Here is a 19,592-nt window from a genome sequence, read left to right on the forward strand (position 1 = left end):
AATTAATTTTTTTTATTTAAATCTCATATTTATTTATTTATTTTTAAAATAATTATACAGTACTTATAACCTTTCATTTCTCAATAGAAAAATCCTACTAGACAGTTGAATTTTAGTTCCGAATTTAAATATATTTTATGGAGAGAAATATTTCTGCATATTTGGGTGGGCCATTTAATGCGTTGCAAAACATTCATCTCTCTATTGAAAACCTACGACGAAGCCCAATGATTTGTTGTCCGGTCTGCATTCCATCTGCGGGTCCCCAAAAATAAAAATATCTTTCAGCCACGACTCTGTGGGATTAGTACAATGGCTATCAAAGCCCAATAAAAGGGTCTGGATCCAAAATTTCAGCCCAACGATGATCTGAGTGCAGGTGCAGCCTACCATTCCGATCCAAAGAAAGACGTACGGCCAGCTGACTTCCCCGTGTAAATCTGAAATCATATTAATCCGGTGTAAATAATTATCGCCAGAGGATTTACAAGAGTTTGGTTACTAATTATTTAGTTCATCTACAGTGCAAGACAAGAGTCCAACTTCAAGTCTAATATCTCTACAACCTTTTGGTAGGCAAGAAAAGATGTGTGTTCCAATTTATCAGAACTGTGGGTACATTAATAAATGTGATAATGCAGGCGGAGAGCTAGGATGATCAGTGCCCAATTGGGATGGTGTAGTTGAAATTTTGCGTGTATATATAATCTCGATCTCTTCCAACAACATCAACAAACATGGCTGGTATCCTAATTGCCTTATGTACGTGAAGTGATCGAAGAAGTTAATTGTATTTAGCAATTAGCTAGCATGGATATATATTGGGCTTTGGAAAAGAATTTCCATTGTGATTTGTTCCTAATTATATGGCCTATATTTAGGAAGCGTGTGACGCAAAAAGCTTAATCGCCCGGCATATGACCCGGTATAAATAAATAAATAAAAATAAATAAAAAAGAAAAAGAAAAAAAAGAAAAGAAAAATAAATGATGTATTGTTTTACGCTAAAATGCTTTTGGCAACAGGTAATTTGCTAAATTTGAAGCCCTTTTTGTTTTTGGGAAATTAAATTCTCTACTTAAAATATACGATTTTGAATATAATATTTAAACTTATTTAGTTGGCTAATCGATCGATTGAACCTAGCATGACATTATCGTAATTTAAGTGTTCAAATCGATCAGAGATATTCCTCCACGTACAGCACTGCCACAATACACTCGATTTGGTAATCATGTAAAGGATCATGAGTTCCAAGTCTTTTATGGAAGCGAAAATAAGGCACATTATCAGGTTGTGAAAGCTATCTAATTCATATATATCACGTAATGTTTTGGCAATATAAATGTGGAGTGGTGAAGTGGAGATGATCAGTAACAGAATATGGCAGAGAGAGAGACTGAGAGATCAGTGAGAACGCCCAAGCCTAAAATCAAGAGTTTCAAGCCAAAATCTCATCAGATCATCAATTAAAGGTACGTGCCGGAGAGCTAAAGATTCTGAACATAGCCAAATCCAAAAACATTCTTCAATTCTCATCTCTCTCGCGTGAGCAATTACTTCGTGACCCACTTCATTCTCGTCCCAACGTTTTGTACTCTTCAACTTTTATTAACTATATATGGATCTATAACAAATAGATCAAATTCGTGATCTTTGTTCAATAAAGAAATAGATTGATTAAATTGATGAGAAGCGATCAATTCAATTACTGGCATCCTTAATAAGGCTTATAGAACATTTGTTGGAAAGTGAGATCATAGTGCAAGAGATGGCGGACATAGAAGCTCAAACTACTGACGAGACTGATACGGAAGCCCCTGCCATCTTTAAGAAAGCCAATCGACCTGTCACATTGAAGGTACGTTAAGATCAAGTACGTTAATGTCTTTTTTTGTATGAATCTCATCCAAGATTGTCCATGCATGATCTTTTTGTTCTTGGATTATTCAAAGTCTATAATAAAACAGATTATAATATTACAAAACATGATGATCTGTTTATTATTTTTCATTTCTATTTTGATTGATTGAACAGTTTATGGACGTTGTTTACAAAATAAAACCCATGAAAGGGGGATTAATACCTCAGAAAAAGGCCAGGTCCGAGGAGAAAATGATACTGAAGGGAATCACAGGCATGGTTCAACCAGGAGAGATATTGGCCATGCTAGGCCCATCTGGCAGTGGAAAAACGACATTGCTAACTGCACTGGGAGGCCGCCTTGGTGGCCGACTTGGTGGAAGCATAACCTACAATGGCAAGCCTTTCTCCAATGCAATGAAACGAAATACTGGATTTGTTACCCAAGATGATGTTCTCTATCCCCACCTGACAGTGACTGAGACTCTAGCGTTCACTTCCCTTTTGCGATTACCGAATAAGTTCGCGAAAGAAGAGAAAGTTCAGCATGCAGCAGCTGTGATAACTCAACTAGGGCTATCTAAATGCAAGAATAGCATTATTGGAGGACAATTTCTGAGGGGGGTTTCCGGGGGAGAGAGAAAGAGGGTTAGTATAGGACAAGAAATGCTCATAAATCCTAGTCTGCTATTATTGGACGAGCCCACATCAGGTCTTGACTCGACAACTGCTCAAAAAATTGTATCTACGTTGTGGGAGCTAGCAAAAGGAGGTAGAACGATTGTGATGACAATACACCAGCCTTCGAGTAAGTTGTTTTATATGTTCGATAAGATTTTGTTGTTATCTGAGGGAAACCCTTTGTATTTTGGGAGAGGATCCGAAGCCATTGAATATTTTTCCAGCATTGGATATTCCCCGTCGGTTGCCATGAATCCCGCAGATTTTCTCTTGGATCTAGCCAATGGTACGTGCTAGTTAACTTACAAATTTCATTTCAGAATTATTTCCTATAATGTCACATGGTTAAAATTTTGGGAAATTTCCTTGGGCAAATATCCTTCGCCCTTTTATTTTCATCTCTACTTTTTATCTTTTACTGCTAGTGTGTATAGAAAACAATTCGAGTTTTGGTCACATGAAATCAGTTTGTATTTCGGGGGATTTTCAGTCATTTATCTCATAATTAAGTTTTTTTCTTGCTTCCCATGTATATGGTCTTCCACTTTCCCGTGCGCATTCGCTTACAATTCCACTTGAATTTAGCGGCTTCTAATTTTCCTGAATTTGAACAATAATTAATTTAAAATGGCTAGAACAATCTAACAGTATCATGTTTGGTTCACATGATAAGGTAACTCATCATCTGATGGGCAAGTCTGTACATGTTGCCCGATTCAGATTATTTGCACTTCTTTTTTAGATGATTAATACTTTGTACATATGTACACTATGTCCAACATGCATCATTCTGGGTTAATTTTTGTAGGTGTGGCGTCAGATCATTCAAACAAGGATAGCATCTTGGTTAAACAGAGCTTGTCTTCTGAGTATACATGCCGCCTTGATGACAAACTGAAGGCCGAACTTCAAGGAACAGACACTAATGAAAATCACGTCGCCTTGGAGGACAGACAATTTGAGAGATGGTCCACAACTTGGTGGCAACAGTTTTCGATTCTAATTAGAAGAGGGGTCAAGGAAAGAAAGCACCAATCATTCTCCGGCCTCAAGATTGGTCAGGTCGTGGTTATAGCTTTTCTCTCGGGACTGCTATGGTGGCATACTGATGCTCACCACCTACAGGATCTGGTAACAAATCTTTAAATTTATTCTGCAGAGATCTAAATGACACCAGTTTGATTTGGCATAGTTTTGGAAGATTTGAGTTTTGGGACGGAATAAAAGATGGATGAAATTATGTTGCATGCTTAAAACCTTTAATATGCAAAGACAAGTAGAAAAACAAAAAGAATAATGCATCCGAAACATCACATTCTGACAACTGGAATAATTTTGCTGAAACTTTACATGGACAGATTGGGCTGCTCTTCTTCCAATCTGGATTTTGGGGCTTCTTCTCGCTATTTCAAGCCATTTTTACCTTCCCCCAGGAGCGGTTGATGCTCGAGAAGGAACGTTCTTCAGGAATGTACAGGCTCTCATCATTCTTCATGGCAATGACAGTTGCGGACCTCCCTATGGAGCTTGTCCTTCCCACCATTTTCGTCACCATCACATACTGGATGGCAGGACTCAAACCAAGCGCCGGACACTTTTTGCTCACCCTGTTTGTCCAGCTATACAGCGTGCTAGTATCTCAAGGCTTAGGTCTCGCCCTTGGTGCTTCCTTAATGGACCAGAAATCCGCCGCTACTCTTGGATCAGTCGTAATGCTATCATTCATGCTTGCTGGCGGATTCTATGTTCAGCACGTGCCTCCCTTCATAGCGTGGATCAAATACCTCTCCATCAGCTATTACACATACAAGCTCTTGTTAGGGTGTCAATACAGCCTTAGCGATACGTATCCTTGTGATGCTGCTGCTGGGTATTGCTTGGTTGGGGAGTATCCGCCTATAAAGCAAGTGGGGCTAAACAAGCAAGCCCTTGCGTTTGTTGCCTTGACCATCATGCTCGTAGTTTACCGGCTCATTGCTTATGTTGCCCTCATGAGGATTGGGGTGACAAAGAAAGTGAAGTAAGGTAGGAATTCTTTTTTCCCCTTTTAAGCGAAAATAGTATTGTTTGTGTTAAAATTAGACCTTTGATCATTAAGCTAGAAACGTACGTATGTGGTGGTGGTGGTAATTCGAATAGTTAGAGGTGCTTTTCCATATAGAAACGTACGAGGGGATTTTATTCCATTACGAGAGAATGGGTTCTTCAGAAAATTAGACTGCGATATGCCACATGATCTCAAACTTGAAAAGGAGAGAATTTCATGATTGTAGCGAATGAAAATGCGTGCTAGACTTTCATGATAATGGAACCTTTTGTTTTCGGCCCGAATTATTATGCATGGCTGTCGTGTAATGGATTATCATGCTCTGGTGCTGCTTTTATTTCCGGAATAAGCGGATGCCACCAAACAAAAACGGGCCTTCCAAGTCATGAGTTGTGGAGGGAGACCTTTGATGAAAGAAAGAAAACGGGCCTTCCTAGTCATAGTCACTCTAATAAATTGGATCCACATAGATGGCCCATGACGCCTTTTTAACATATTAGCATATAAATCGGCTCTGCTTTAGGCCTCACAGCTTGTAACATGAATTAAAATTGTGGTTATTGGAGAAGCCCAAAGGATTAGTACAGCTATCCGTTAATAAATATTTGTGGTGGCCATTTTTTTTTTGATACATTTGGAGAGGGAAAGTATTTCAATTTGTGGTGGCCTCTTGGTATGCTAATACAGTTTGATATTATATTATAAGTAAAGGAAATACTATAGGGTATGCATTCATGTCTTATTGTACTTCATTAACATATGAATTAGATTGTAATTTGCAAATTAAGAATGAATTCAAAGGGAAAGAGCCGCCAAGCATAACAATGACGAAGCCACCTTTTCTTTTCTTAATGATTGTTCAATTTGGTTGTTATCAGAAGCTCTTCCCAAAAGACGCTCCAACGAAAAAGAATAATCGGTGATGACATGAAAATGCTTTAAATTCCTTCCTGATCACTTTCCTTGCTGCATGCATGCAACTAGTTAATGCATATACTATATATTATGGGAATCGGATAGATATGTTCTGTAAACGTACGTATACGTAGCTGTAAATTAGGTAAATTTTCCACGTATCGTTTAATTGTTCGTGCAATGTATTTCTGTTTTATAAGTTGTCGTACGTTCATGCAATGAACGTGGTCTAGTTATTAAAAATATCACAAAATGGTCAAAATCTGAAAAGCGAATTTCGCTTGTTATTCATGTTTCTTTGTTTTTATAGTTAATAAAAAAATAAATATATATTTTTAATAATAACACACTCTACAAGAAATGAAAATAAATAGAGGAAGAAGGAAGTTTGCAGAGCAGAGTCTGGGAGAAAACTTTTCGTGTATTCTTCGTGTGTCTCTATACAGAATAGTACGCCTAATATAGGCACTGTGTGTATTTCCTAATATTACAATCAAATATATTTACCTAGAATAAAGAAAAGATATAAAAAGGCAAATAATCAAAATATGATAAATGAACTATCCTTTATCTAAACGACATGTAGTATCCTCTTTATTATGTAATAGCCCCCCACAAGGTGGAGAATAGAGGTTTGCTATTCCCATCTTGGACAAATATAACTTGAGAAGAAATGAAGGTAGAGTTCTAGTAAACATGTCAGCTAGTTAGCTATTTGAAGGAACATGAGAGGTGGTGATTGTGACGCCCCCAAATTTCGTTTGGGATTGGACGGACATTTGAAGCGTCGAGACATGCAACACAAGGTTACCTGCCCCCGTTCATGACATATAAGATGCAATAATCCTAACATGCATCTAACATTATGCAATATTCGCAGCGGATAATTTTTTTCTTTAGCAATACTATGCACCAAATTAAAATATCTCAAATACTTAAAACATACTTCATATATAAAGATACATTGAATAACTAAGATCACAGAACTATTCCAAAATAGTTATGATCTAAAAGTACTGGAGATGCAACTTCATCGTACAAGTAGTAATTTAACTACTATATTAACCTTAATGACGCACCGTCGTTCAGTCGACTGTATCTAGTTGGTCAGCTCCTGATCTTCCTTTAGGTCCTGTAACAAGATCTACCATTCGGGGGGAATGGTAGTTGAGACTATCACAGTGAGATTTGATTACAAATCTCAGCAAGTTAACAAAAAACTTCCATACAGACTAATGATGCATGTATGACAGTAAAAGCATAAATGCATAATCAAATTCATAAGTAATTAAAGTATAACTTAGCGTACAACATAGCATAATTGACATAGCTTAAATTGAATCATGAACTAAACTTGACTTGACATGAATTTGATCTGAAACTTGACTTAGCATGAACTTGCTCTGAAACTTGAATTAACATGAAAAATACATACTCCACAGTTGTTGTGGCCCCATGTATTCTACGTGTAAATACATACTCCACAGTTGTTGTGGCCCCATGTATTGTACGTGTAAATACATACTCCACAGTTGTTGTGGCCCCATGTATTCTACACAAACTTGACTTAACATTAAAAATACATACTCCACAGTTGTTGTGGCCTCATGTATTCTACGTGTAAATACATACTCCACAGTTGTTGTGGCCCCATGTATTCTACACAAACTTGACTTAACATTAAAAATACATACTCCACAGTTGTTGTGGCCCCATGTATTCTACGTGTAAATACATACTCCACAGTTGTTGTGGCCCCATGTATTCTACACAAACTTGACTTAACATGAAAAATACATACTCCACAGTTGTTGTGGCCCCATGTATTCTACGCATCACAATTGTAGTTAAATACATACTCCACAGTTGTTGTGGCCCCATGTATTCTACACATCATAATGTACTCAAGATGAAATGTGATTGGAATACGAAAGGACTGAAGTCCTGACGTAACATAACATGACTTGAACATAACTTAGAATACATGACCAACTTGAGATAGAAACATTTCGTAACATGGCATAACATATAATAGACAACATATTTAACATGACATACTTGCAACAGTGAATATTACATGACTTGACATACATGTAATAGATGGCATACTTAGCATGACGTACTTGTAAGGTACAGTAATACATGACAGAATATATTATGTAACAGATAAAAAATTGATGACAGAATAAATTCTGTATAATAGACAATTACGTGATAACTTGGCATGGCATGACATATATCATAACACACATACATACACTGTAGTTCCTTTATTTAGCACACATACACAGTAGACTGCTAGTAAGTTAAAAGCTAACTTACCTCGATCTCCGCGTTTCTTATAAAACTTCAAGTGCGATCACGAGGAACTGTAATTAGTAATTCTAAAAGTTAGAACTAAATCACTAATAATTTGAAATATGGAAAAATACTAACTTAAAGAGTAAAATTTTCATTTTACTCTCTACATGTGGAAAAATGACTGTTTTACCCATAACTTAAGGATTTTGCATAATAACTCTAAAAGTTTCTAAAATTTACATTCCTCATGTAAATTTTATCCTAAACTTAAATATCAACTCAGAAAAATTTAAAACAAAACACAACTATGAAGAACACACTATGGTTGAAACATCCATAGGCCATTTCCCTTTATTTTTGTTGCAATTCCTTCCAACTTCAAAACTCATGCTTAAACCAAAATTTTGCAACAAACATCTTCCAATCCTAAGTTCAAAACCATACTTAAAACATCCATTTAGAAAAAGCTAATAATCAACACCAAACTTTTTTGTAAAAAGATCCAAGCACTTGAATCATAAGTTTTGACATTAAATCAAAACATCTCCAAGAGTTTCAAAAAATCAAATCTTACTTCTAACATATTCATAATATCATCCTAACATCAACCATGCTTTAAATCATCAAACCAAAATCACAAAATAACATTTGGAGTTTTTGGTTTTACACTTAATCCAAAAACAGAAACTTTTTCCTCAACTAGTTTTGATAAATATCTTGATCTATGACTTATAAATATATGATCTTCAAACCAAACCATCACATGGTTTAAAAAGATGTCCTAAAACATATATAAGCTTCTAATTCAAGATCACATGGTTAGAAATTAACCAAAACATAAATTTAGCCAAAAATATCCACACTTTGGCTTGTTTGAATATCTCTTTGCATAAAATTTCATATCTTTGAAACTAACATCAAATATCTTCAAAATAATAATATAAAATGTATATAAGATACTTAGGATCCTCCAATAAAATTATTAAAGTCATTAGAATAGGTTTAGACCACCAAAGAGTTAAACTTTCTCAAAACAGAAACTGTTTTTCTTCTTCCAGTTTCTAAGTTTCTAAATCTAAGTAAATCTTTCATCAAAACCTTTAATCATGCAAAACTCCTCAACCAATAGTCACATATACATGTTAACAATACTCCATAAAAATTTCGGACCAATATCTATCCATTAGCTTGGTCAAAAACTCCAAACTATAACATATTCTCCAGTTTATCTTCCAGAATGACCTTTCTATAGTTTATACAATATTTGACTGACCAAATGATCTTCAAATGGGGCAAATAAGATATCCATGTAAACTAGACTCAAAAAGGAACAACTTATATGAAGGAGACTTTATGATAAAACACTTACAACAGCTTCGAAATGGGCGTGCAAAAGACCTCCTAAAAGCTGTCCGAGAGAGTGTGTTTGATAATCTTTTATTGGAAGGTGTAATTAGATAATTTCGTGGGGAGAGGTGGCTGGAGATAATTATGGATGAGATATGGAAGAGATGAGGCTGGAGTTGAGAGTTGAGTGTAGTTTTCTCCTACCCAAAATATCTATAAAAGATTATCTCATAATATTTTATCTAATAATATCTATAAAAATCAACTCAAAATATTTTTACCCAATAATATTCATGAAAATTACCTCAACATATTTCTTTTTATCCAATAATATCTACAGTTTTAAACAGACGTTTTGACTGAAAATATGAAAAAATGTTATTGCGCCATAAGACTTTAAATAACCCTCCGAGTCTAATGGCACAAACCATAATACATTTTGACACTTCTAACTATCTCCAATAATCAAAAACACACTTCTGATACCATAGTAAATAATAACACTAACTATGTAATTAGACAAAAACCTATATGATTAATGGATTCGTGAAAACTTATGGAGTTTTCACGAGGTTCTTAAAGTTAATAGAAATTTCACAATTGAATTTCTAGCGGGCTGTTACAGTGATGCTGCCTTCTTGAATCTTGTCCTGAATTAAGTGACAATCTAACTCGATGTGCTTGGTTCTCTCATTAAAAACCAGATTTGCAGCTACGTGTAAGGCTGACTGATTGTCACAATAAAGGAAGGCAGATTGGGGATGAGAAATCTAAAGGTCAGTGAGCAAGTATCTCAACCAAGTGAGTTCACAACAAGTAGATGCCATGAAACGATACTCAGCTTCAGCTGACGAGCGAGAAATAACTAATTGCTTCTTTGTTTTCCAAGAAACCAACGAGCTACCCAAGAAGATGCAATAACTAGTGATTAAGCGACAAATGTTGGGGTAAGAGGCCCAATCGGAGTCACAAAAAGGCCTGGAGTTGGAGCTGAGAAGTGGAGGATAGTAAAATTCCTTGACCGGGGGCAGCTTTGATGTATCTTAATACCTTGTGTGCAGTAGCCATATGTGTAGATGTAGGATGAGCCATAAATTGACTCAAGAGTTGAACAACATAACATATGTCGGGCCAAGTGATTGTTAAGTACAATAAACGACCAATGAGGTGACGGTAGGAACTTGGATCATATAGAGGAACACCAGTGGATTTGCTAACTTTAAAATTCTGGTCAAATGGTATTTTGAGAGGCTTGCTCCCAAGTGTACCCGAGTCAACTAAGATATCCAAGGCGTATTTTTGTTGACATAGGTGGATACCTTTGGAGGAACGGGCAACCTCTAAGCCAAGAAAATAACGCAAGGACCCAAGATCTTTAATTTTGAAGTGACTATTGAGGAAAGCTTTGAGAGAGGCTACGGAATAAGAGCAATTTCCAGCCACAATAATATCGCCAACATATATAAGCAATGTGGTAAATGAAGTGCCTTCCAACTTAGTAAAAAGGCTATAATCAGTTTTAGATTGATGAAAACCGAAACTAATAAGAGAGGAACAGAATTTGGAATACCATTGTCTTGAAACTTGCTTGAGGCCATATAGACTCTTAAGCAGTTTGCACACTTGGTGAGGTCCTCCTTTGGTGTAGCCAGGAGGTTTACGCATATAGATCTCCTCTTCCAAATCACTATGGAGAAATGCGTTGTTGACGTCAAATTGATGGATGAACCAGCCCTTAATAGCTGCTATGGAAAGTAAGACCCGAATAGTTACTAATTTAACAACAGGAGAGAAGGTCTCCGTGTAGTCAATACTCTCTTGTTGGGTGAAACCTTTGGCGACAAGCCTAGCTTTCAGCCTTTCAATAGTCCCATCAGAATTGAATTTTGTCTTGTACACGTATTTACAGTCAATGGCTTCTTTTCCAGGAGGAAGGTCAGTGATGAGCCAAGTGACTTATGCTCTAAAGCTTACAATTCAGATTTCATAGCTTCACACCAGCCAAGGTCCTTAAGGGCTTGTTTGTATGTTTGGGGTTCATAAATGGATGAAATGGAAGTGGAAAAAGCAGTAAATGAGGGAGAAAAGTTCTGGTATGAGAGAAAGTGTGATAAAGAATAATTATTACCTGAAACAGTGTCTTCCACCTTGGACAGACATGGTGGGAAGCAGGAAGTGATGCCTATTGACAATGGAATTCTTGAAGATACCGAGGAGCTTTCCTTATCCTAGTTGACCTACAAAAGGGGGGGGGGGGGGGAGGTGAGGAGAGGTAGGGATATTGGTGGAAAGAAGGGAGGGAGAACTGTGTGATGTGGAAGCTATGTTTTCTGGAGGTGAAGTGGGCTGTTCATAATTATTTGGTAATGAGAGGAAATGAGGTGGGGAAGCTGTTTGTGGGAAATCAATTAAATCTAGAAGTAGTTTGGTAAAAACAAATTCGTTAGGCGAAGATGGGGAAATGTGAGGAGTAAGAGAGTGGAATGGAAAAATTGTTTCATGGAAGATAATATCCCAAGAAATAAAAATGGAGTTGGTGTTAAGGTCAAGAAGTTTGTATCCCTTGATGCCAAAGGGATAGCCAAGAAAGATACACATGCGATCTCGGGGTTCAAACATTTTCAGTCCATGAGAAAGTGTGGTTGCAAAACAAAGTGAACCAAAAATTTTTAGGTGTGCATACACCAGTTTTGAATTAAACAAAAGTTCATATGGAGTTTTGTTTTGAAGAAGGGGAGTGTGGGTTTTATTTATTAAGTAAGCGGCTGTCAAAACTCAATCATTCCAATATTCAAGTGGAAGGTCAGCTTGTATTTTTAGAACTCTAGCAACATTAAGCAAGTGTTGGTATTTTCTTTCCACAATGTCATTTTGTTGTGGGGTGGCAACACAACTTCTTTGATGTATGATGCATTTGTTATTAAAAAAATCTGTCATTTGAAATTCACTTCCATTGCCACTTCGTAAAATTTTGATTTTGAGGTCAAATTGATTTTCAACTAATTTAGAAAAGGAAGTGATGCATTTTCTGGTTTTTGATTTATTGTGGAGAAGATACAACCAGGTGCTTCTTGTGTAGTCATAAATTATGATTAGAAAAAATTTGGAACCATTAGAGGCAATGGTTGAGCAAGGCCCCCATAGGTCACAGTGTATCATTTCAAAAGGTCTATAGGTCTTATGTTGGCTGTGAGGAAAGGGCAAACGATGTAGTTTAGCCAATAGACAAATGCAACAAGGTTTTGTATTAATAAATGAAACATATTTCTTTATAATTGGATTTGTAATCAAATTAATAAATGGAAAAGAATGATGACCTAGGCGACAATGCCATAGGTCAGCAACAACTGTATCGTGTAAAAAAGATGCTGAACCAGTGAATGTAGCAGTGGAGAAGGTCGAAAGTTTATTGACTAAAGCGGAAGGAGAGACTTCAGTATTCAAGAAGTGATAGAGACCACTCCTTACTTCACCCGTCCCAATCGTTGTCCAAGATAAAAAGTCCTGAATAAGGCAACAATCAGACAAAAAACTAGATAACAAGTGAGGACATCGGTCATTTTCTTTGCAGAAATTAAATTAAAATGGAAAGATGGTATACATAGAACTTCATGTAGACAAATGGATGGAATAAGTTGGACAGAACCAGCGTGAGTGACAGGAGCCTCAATGCCATTTGGCATTGTAACAGAATAATTAACTTAGGCAGTGGAATGTGTGTGCATGTAGAGAGGCAAAGGGAAATACCATAAAGATTAGGTTGCATGTTAGGCAGAGTTGCAGATGTGAGATTGGACTGAATTGGATGGGCAGGTGGCTGAATAGTAGCAGAAGGTTCCCTTGGCTGAAGTAGAGCTAATAGTTGCTAGTACTGAGCTCGAGTTAAACCACTCTTTCATCACTAACCATGTCATGGTCAGAAGCAAGGGACAGCGTGTTTTGTGTAGCAAGAGCAGCAGAAGTGGTGTTTTTGTTGGAGAATTTATGGCCCGGTGGATAGCCATGCAGTTTGTAGCACCTCTCCATGGTGTGATCAGACAAATTACAGTGAGAACAAATAAGAGGCTCTAGATTTCCAGCTTTAAAACATGTTTCAAATGTGTGACCAGAAATTTTACAATATGTGCAATACGCATGGTCTTTCTTAGGGGTATTTTTGGTTTGATTGTTGGTTCTAATAAAATTCCTATTGATGGCTAATGCCATGGAATCAGGAGAGGGGTTATGGGAAATGAGTTAGTGTTGTTGCTCCTGTTGTTGATCAATAAGGGAGAAAATTTTGCTCACGGGTGGGAGAGGGTCTAAGAGCACAATCTGGTCACGGACATTCGAATATGTATCATGTAGACACATAAGAAATTGAAATACATAGTCATGTTGATATCTATCCAAGAGGGTTTTTGCAGTTCCACAAGTACATACAGGAATCAGATCATAAATTGAAAGCTCATTCCAAAGAGTTTTGAGCTTACCATAGTAGATACTAACAAAGTATGTGTCTTGATTAAGACTGGCTAGGGTCTTCTTTAATTGAAAAATTCGTGGGCCATTCCGATGAGAGAATCGGGCTTGAAGATCAAGCCATATGTCGCGGGCATCATCGACGAACACCACGCTCGACTTGATTGAAGAATTGATGGAGTTCTGAATCCACGACACCACCATGTCGTTGCAACGCTCCCAGAGCTCAAGAAGGGGATCCATTGGGTCAATCGGTTTGGGTATATCTCCATAAATAAACCTCAATTTGTTTTTGGCACGAAGGCCCCGTCGCATAGCACACGACCAAGTAATGTAGTTATCAGTTGTGAGCAAATCGGTGACTAGGATAACTGCTGGATTGTCGCCGTTATCTAGCCGGAAAGGGTTGCTAGGATCGCTCAGATTTAAGAATCGGGCCATATCAACGGGGCGAGTGGTGTTTGGGTTAGGGTTAGAATGGCCAGAGGAATGGATAGAAGGAGAATCATCCAAGCTTTCACGGGGTTCTTCCATGGAGGTAGCGCTTAGGCTCTCTGATACCATGCAAGAAACGAAAATAAACAGAGGAAGAAGGAAGGTTGCAGAGCAGAGTCTGAGAGAAAACTTTTCATGTATTCTTCGTGTGTCTTTGTACAGAACAGTACACCTAATATAGGCACTGTGTGCTAACAAATTAACAGAAAATAATTTCCTAATATTACAATCAAATATATTTACCTAGAATAAAGAAAATATATAAAAAGGAAAATAATCAAATTACAATAAATGAACTATCCTTTATCTAAACGACACGTAGTATCCTCTTTATTATGTAATATACTCATGACAAAGGAACCTGTGAATTAAGTTTAAATTAATTAGAATTTTGTTTTTCATCAGATAATCCGTACGTAATTAACAAGTTACCTGGAAGAGTTGAATGTGATATTGAAGGCGGAGAGCTTGGACAAGAGCCCAATTGGGACGCAATTAGCAGGTTTAGGGGATCATGGTTTGTCCCAAATTATATGCACGGGGTACATTAATTTAGGAAGCCGGTGTGACTATATATGTCTGTTCTATATATCATGTATCCTTAAATTTTTAGGATAAAATACTTTTGAATCATGTCTTCTTCCCTTAAAAGACACGTACGTACTAAATGGTAATAAGATTTCTTTGATATATAAAATAATAAACACAGTATTTTATAATAATATTGCTCGAAAACCTGATCAGCATGACATTATCGTTTGAGTGTTACATGATCAGAGTCGATATATATTCCTCTATGCAATCCTCGTATACATATTGCAAATCGAAAATAAACGAAAGAATTGCCATGCACTCGATTTGGGAATGTAATGGCAACTTAATTTATGTATGAAACAGAAGCATGTCATTAAAGTACCTGTGGTTGCTGAAATCAAGGTTTTGTGGAGAGCAATAGATCAATTCAGTACTCAAGAATTCGGTTTTACAAATCATGTAGTTTTTGAATGAGATACAAAAGGTTTTATTGAAGAAATCAAGAATGCAGAAGAAATATGTTCTTGGTACGAGCAGATGTTGGAGGATATCAGATTAATGATTAGGGGAAACAGTCATTGGAGCATTCAATATACACCAAGAGAGAGAAGGAAATCAAGTTGCTCATATGCTGGCTAAGTTATTTGCTCAATCTTGTGCTGGAGAGCAAATCTGGATGGAGGATGGGCCTGATTTAATTCAAAGATGTATATATATTGGTTGAAAAACAGTAATGTACTGAATGATTTTATTACTTGGAAGCGAATATAATAAGGCACATTCTCAGGTTATGAAAGCTAATTGATCATATATATCACCTAAGATTTTGGATCTATAAATGTGGAGCGGTGAAAACGCCAAATTTCAAGCCAAAATCCCATCAAATCATCAATTAAGGTACCGCAGGATGGCTCAGGATTCGTGACCATAACCAAATCAAAAAACATTTTCTCATCTCTCTCGTATGAGCAATGACTTTGTGATCCCACACCCTTCCTGCTTGTCCAACGTTTTAATTTGTACTCTCGAGCTTTTAGTTATACGTTGTTCTATAAATAACCACTCTATGTCACCCAACTGAAAAAGAACAGTAGGACGAGAGACACCGAGTTCAGATTCTTGATCTTGGTTCAAGAGAAGAACGATAAGGAGAGAACGTTAAACGAAAGTGACATCATAGTGCAACAGATGGCGGGCATAGATGCTGAAACTACCAATAACACGGATCTGGAAGCCCCCGCCATCTTTAAGAGAGCCAATCGACCTGTCGCATTGAAGGTACGTACGTTAAAACCAAGTATGTTATGTCTGTTCTTGTATGAAGCTCTTCCGACAGTTCCATGCATGGTCTTCTTGTTATTGGATTATTCAAAGTCTATATTTTTATCGAATATAACCATTAGATTATATTACAAAATATGATTTGTTAATCATTCTTCATCTCTATTTTGATTTATTGAACAGTTTGTGGACGTTGTTTACAAAACAAGATCTAGGAAACGGGGATTAATACCTCAGAAAAAGGCCAAGTTTGAGGAGAAAATGATACTGAAGGGAATCACAGGCATGGTCCAACCTGGAGAGATACTGGCCATGCTAGGCCCATCTGGCAGTGGCAAAACGACATTGCTAACTGCACTAGGAGGCCGCCTTGGTGGCCGACTTGGCGGAAGCATAACCTACAATGGCAAGCCTTTCTCCAGCGCATTGAAACGAAACACTGGATTTGTTACCCAAGATGATGTTCTCTATCCCCACCTGACCGTGACTGAGACTCTAGTATTCACTTCCCTTTTGCGATTACCGAATAACTTCACGAAGGAAGAGAAAGTTCAGCATGCAGAAGCTGTGATAACTGAACTAGGGCTATCTAAATGCAAGAACAGCATTATTGGAGGACAATTTCTGAGGGGGGTTTCCGGGGGAGAGAGAAAAAGGGTTAGTATAGGACAAGAAATGCTCATAAATCCTAGTCTGCTATTATTGGACGAGCCCACGTCAGGCCTTGACTCGACAACTGCTCAAAAAATTGTATCTACGTTGTGGGAGCTAGCAAAAGGAGGTAGAACGATTGTGATGACAATACACCAACCTTCGAGTAAGTTGTTTTATATGTTCGATAAGATTTCATTGTTATCTGAAGGAAACCCTTTGTATTTTGGGAGAGGGTCCGAAGCCATTGAATATTTTTCCAGCATCGGATATTCCCCGTCGGTTGCCATGAATCCCGCAGATTTTCTCTTGGATCTAGCCAATGGTACGTGCTAGTTAACTTACAAATTTCATTTCAGAACTATTTCCTATAATGTCACATGGTTAAAATTTTGGGAAATTTCTTGGGCAAATATCATTAATTTGCCCGTTTATTTTTATCTCTAGGCCTGTCATTTTATCTTTAACTGCTAGTTTGTACAGAAAACAGTTTGAGTTATGGTCACTAGAAATTAATTTGCAGTTCGGAGGCTTTTTACACATTTATGTCTCAATTTGTTTGTTTCTAGCTTTCCCCATATATAGTCTTCCACTTTCCAGTGCTCATTCTCTTAACATTCCACTTGAATTTGGGAGGCATCTTCTCTAATATTTGGTTAACAAGATAAGGTTACTCAAGCATTAAAATAAACTCCATTTGATGGGCAAGTCTGCACATGTTGCCGGATTTAAATTATATGCTCTTGTTGTTGATGTGGTTAATACCTTTTACACACATTTCATGCACACTGTGTCCAACATCATGCACCATTCTGGATTAATTTTTGTATATAGGTGTGAAATCGGATAATTCAAATGAGGATATCGTCCTGGTTAAACAGAGCTTGTCTTCTGCCTATAAGTGTCGCCTTGATGACAAACTTAAGGTCGAGCTTCAAGAAACAGACATTAATGAAAGCCACGATACCTTGGAGGACAAGCAAATTGAGAGGTGGTCTACAACTTGGTGGCAACAGTTTTCCATTTTATTTAGAAGAGGGGTCAAGGAAAGAAAGCACAAATCATTCTCCGGCCTCAATATTGTTGAGGTCGTGGTGATAGCTTTTCTCTCGGGACTGCTATGGTGGCATACCGATGTTCACCACCTTCAAGATCGGGTAACAAATCTTTATATTCATTCTGCACAAATGGGAGATCTAAAGGAAACGAGTTTGATTTGGCATAGTTTTGGAAGACTCGAGTTTTGGATCTGAATAAAGAAAGGAACATGATAAACTTATTTTCTATTAACAACTTATATACAACTATTGTATACAACTATTAAAAGAATAATATTATTTTAAAGTTTATTTTGACTTTATTGAAGATTTGATGTGTTTAAATATAATAAAAAATATATTCTTATATTTAAAATTATTTATAAGTTATAAATAGGTAGGTGGTGTATCATTACCCATTAAAAATAATGGATGAAATTATGTAGCCTGCTGAAAACCTTTAACATGCACAGACAAGTAGACTAGCCGAAAGAATAATGTTTTCGAAACATTACATTCTGACAACGTACTGGAATAATTCTGCTTAAACTTTGCATGCACAGATTGGGCTGCTCTTCTTCCAATCTGGATTTTGGGGCTTCTTTCCACTGTTTCAAGCCATTTTCACCTTCCCCGAGGAGCGGTTGATGCTCGAAAAGGAACGTTCTTCGGGAATGTACAGGCTCTCATCATACTTCATTGCAAGCACAGCAGGAGACCTTCCTATGGAGCTTGTCCTTCCCACCCTATACGTCACCATCGCCTACTGGATGGCAGGACTCGATCCTAGCGCCGAACACTTTTTGCTCACCCTGTTTGTCCAGCTATACAGCGTGCTAGTATCTCAAGGCTTAGGTCTCGCCCTTGGTGCTTCCTTAATGGACCAGAAATCCGCCACTACTCTTGGATCAGTCATAATGTTGTTATTCATGCTTGCCGGCGGATACTATGTTCAGCACGTGCCTCCCTTCATAGCGTGGATCAAATACCTTTCCATCAACTATTACACGTACAAGCTCTTGTTAAGCTCTCAATACAGTCCTAGCGATACGTATCCTTGTGCTGCTTCTGTTGGGTATTGCTTGGTTGGGGAGTATCCGGCTATAAAGCAAGTAGGGCTAAACAGGCAAGCCTTCGCGTATGTTGCCTTGACCATCATGCTCATAGTTTACCGGCTCATTGCTTATATTGCCCTGATGAGGATTGGCGTGACAAAGAAAGTGAAGTAAGGTAGGAATTCTTTTTCTCCTTATAAGCGAAACTAGTATTCTTTTTCCTGTCTACATATATAGAGTTGATAAATTGGACTTCCATAGATGGCCCATGATGCCTAGCTTATTAACATATTAGCCATATAAATCGGCTCGATCTGCTTTAGGCCTCACAACGTACGTACGTGCATTATCACTTTATAAAATGCTGGTTATTGGAAAAGCCCATAGGATTAGTACAGTAATCTGTTAATAAATATTTGTGGTGACCTCTTGGTATGCTAATACATGAGTTTGATACTATTTTATTACTAAAGAAAATACTATAGAGTATGCATGAATTCATGGGGCCGGCCCATTTATGTCTTATTGCATGTACTTCATTAACCTTTGAATTAGAATCTAGATTGTAATTTGCAAAGAATCATGAATTCAAAGGAATTGAAGAGCCGCCAAGCATAATGACGAAGCAACCTTTTCATGATCTTTTCTTAATTATAACTATTCAGTTTGATTGTTATCGGAATCTCTTCCCACAGGATGCTTCAATGAAAAAGAATAATGGGTGCATGGGTGCTGAAAATGCTCTAAATTTTATATTGAAGATAATATCAAATCCTTTTCGTCGTGTTTGGTTGTTATCATAAGCTTTTCCCGAAAGATGCTTCATTAAAGAAAGAAGATGATCAATGGGTGCTAAAAATTCTCTAACTTTGTTGAAGATAATATAAAATCAAGAATTTAATTAATATGATCTTTATCCTGATT

General features: G+C 37.2%; 1 protein-coding gene across 3 annotated transcripts; it reads left to right on the top strand.

The window, feature by feature from the left end:
• The first annotated feature begins 1,341 nt into the window (after positions 1 to 1,341).
• LOC122281878 (ABC transporter G family member 9) lies at positions 1,342 to 19,338 on the top strand. Of its 3 annotated transcripts, none has more exons than XM_043093724.1 (4): positions 1,342 to 1,861; positions 2,038 to 2,830; positions 3,353 to 3,675; positions 18,177 to 19,181. In XM_043093724.1, the coding sequence occupies exons 1-4, from the start codon at positions 1,772 to 1,774 to the stop codon at positions 18,840 to 18,842; spliced, it is 1,872 nt and encodes a 623-aa protein (XP_042949658.1). In that variant the 5' UTR covers positions 1,342 to 1,771; the 3' UTR covers positions 18,843 to 19,181. The 3 variants fall into 3 exon arrangements, with proteins under 3 accessions (XP_042949658.1, XP_042949657.1, XP_042949660.1); XM_043093723.1 differs by lacking the exon at positions 18,177 to 19,181 and adding an exon at positions 3,903 to 4,875 and having other exon boundaries at positions 1,352 to 1,861; XM_043093726.1 differs by lacking the exons at positions 1,342 to 1,861; positions 2,038 to 2,830; positions 3,353 to 3,675 and adding exons at positions 15,584 to 15,922; positions 16,109 to 16,901; positions 17,411 to 17,733 and having other exon boundaries at positions 18,177 to 19,338.
• The last annotated feature ends 254 nt before the right edge of the window (positions 19,339 to 19,592 follow it).

Source organism: Carya illinoinensis, chromosome 11, assembly GCF_018687715.1.
Source record: "Carya illinoinensis cultivar Pawnee chromosome 11, C.illinoinensisPawnee_v1, whole genome shotgun sequence".
NCBI lineage: Eukaryota > Viridiplantae > Streptophyta > Magnoliopsida > Fagales > Juglandaceae > Carya > Carya illinoinensis.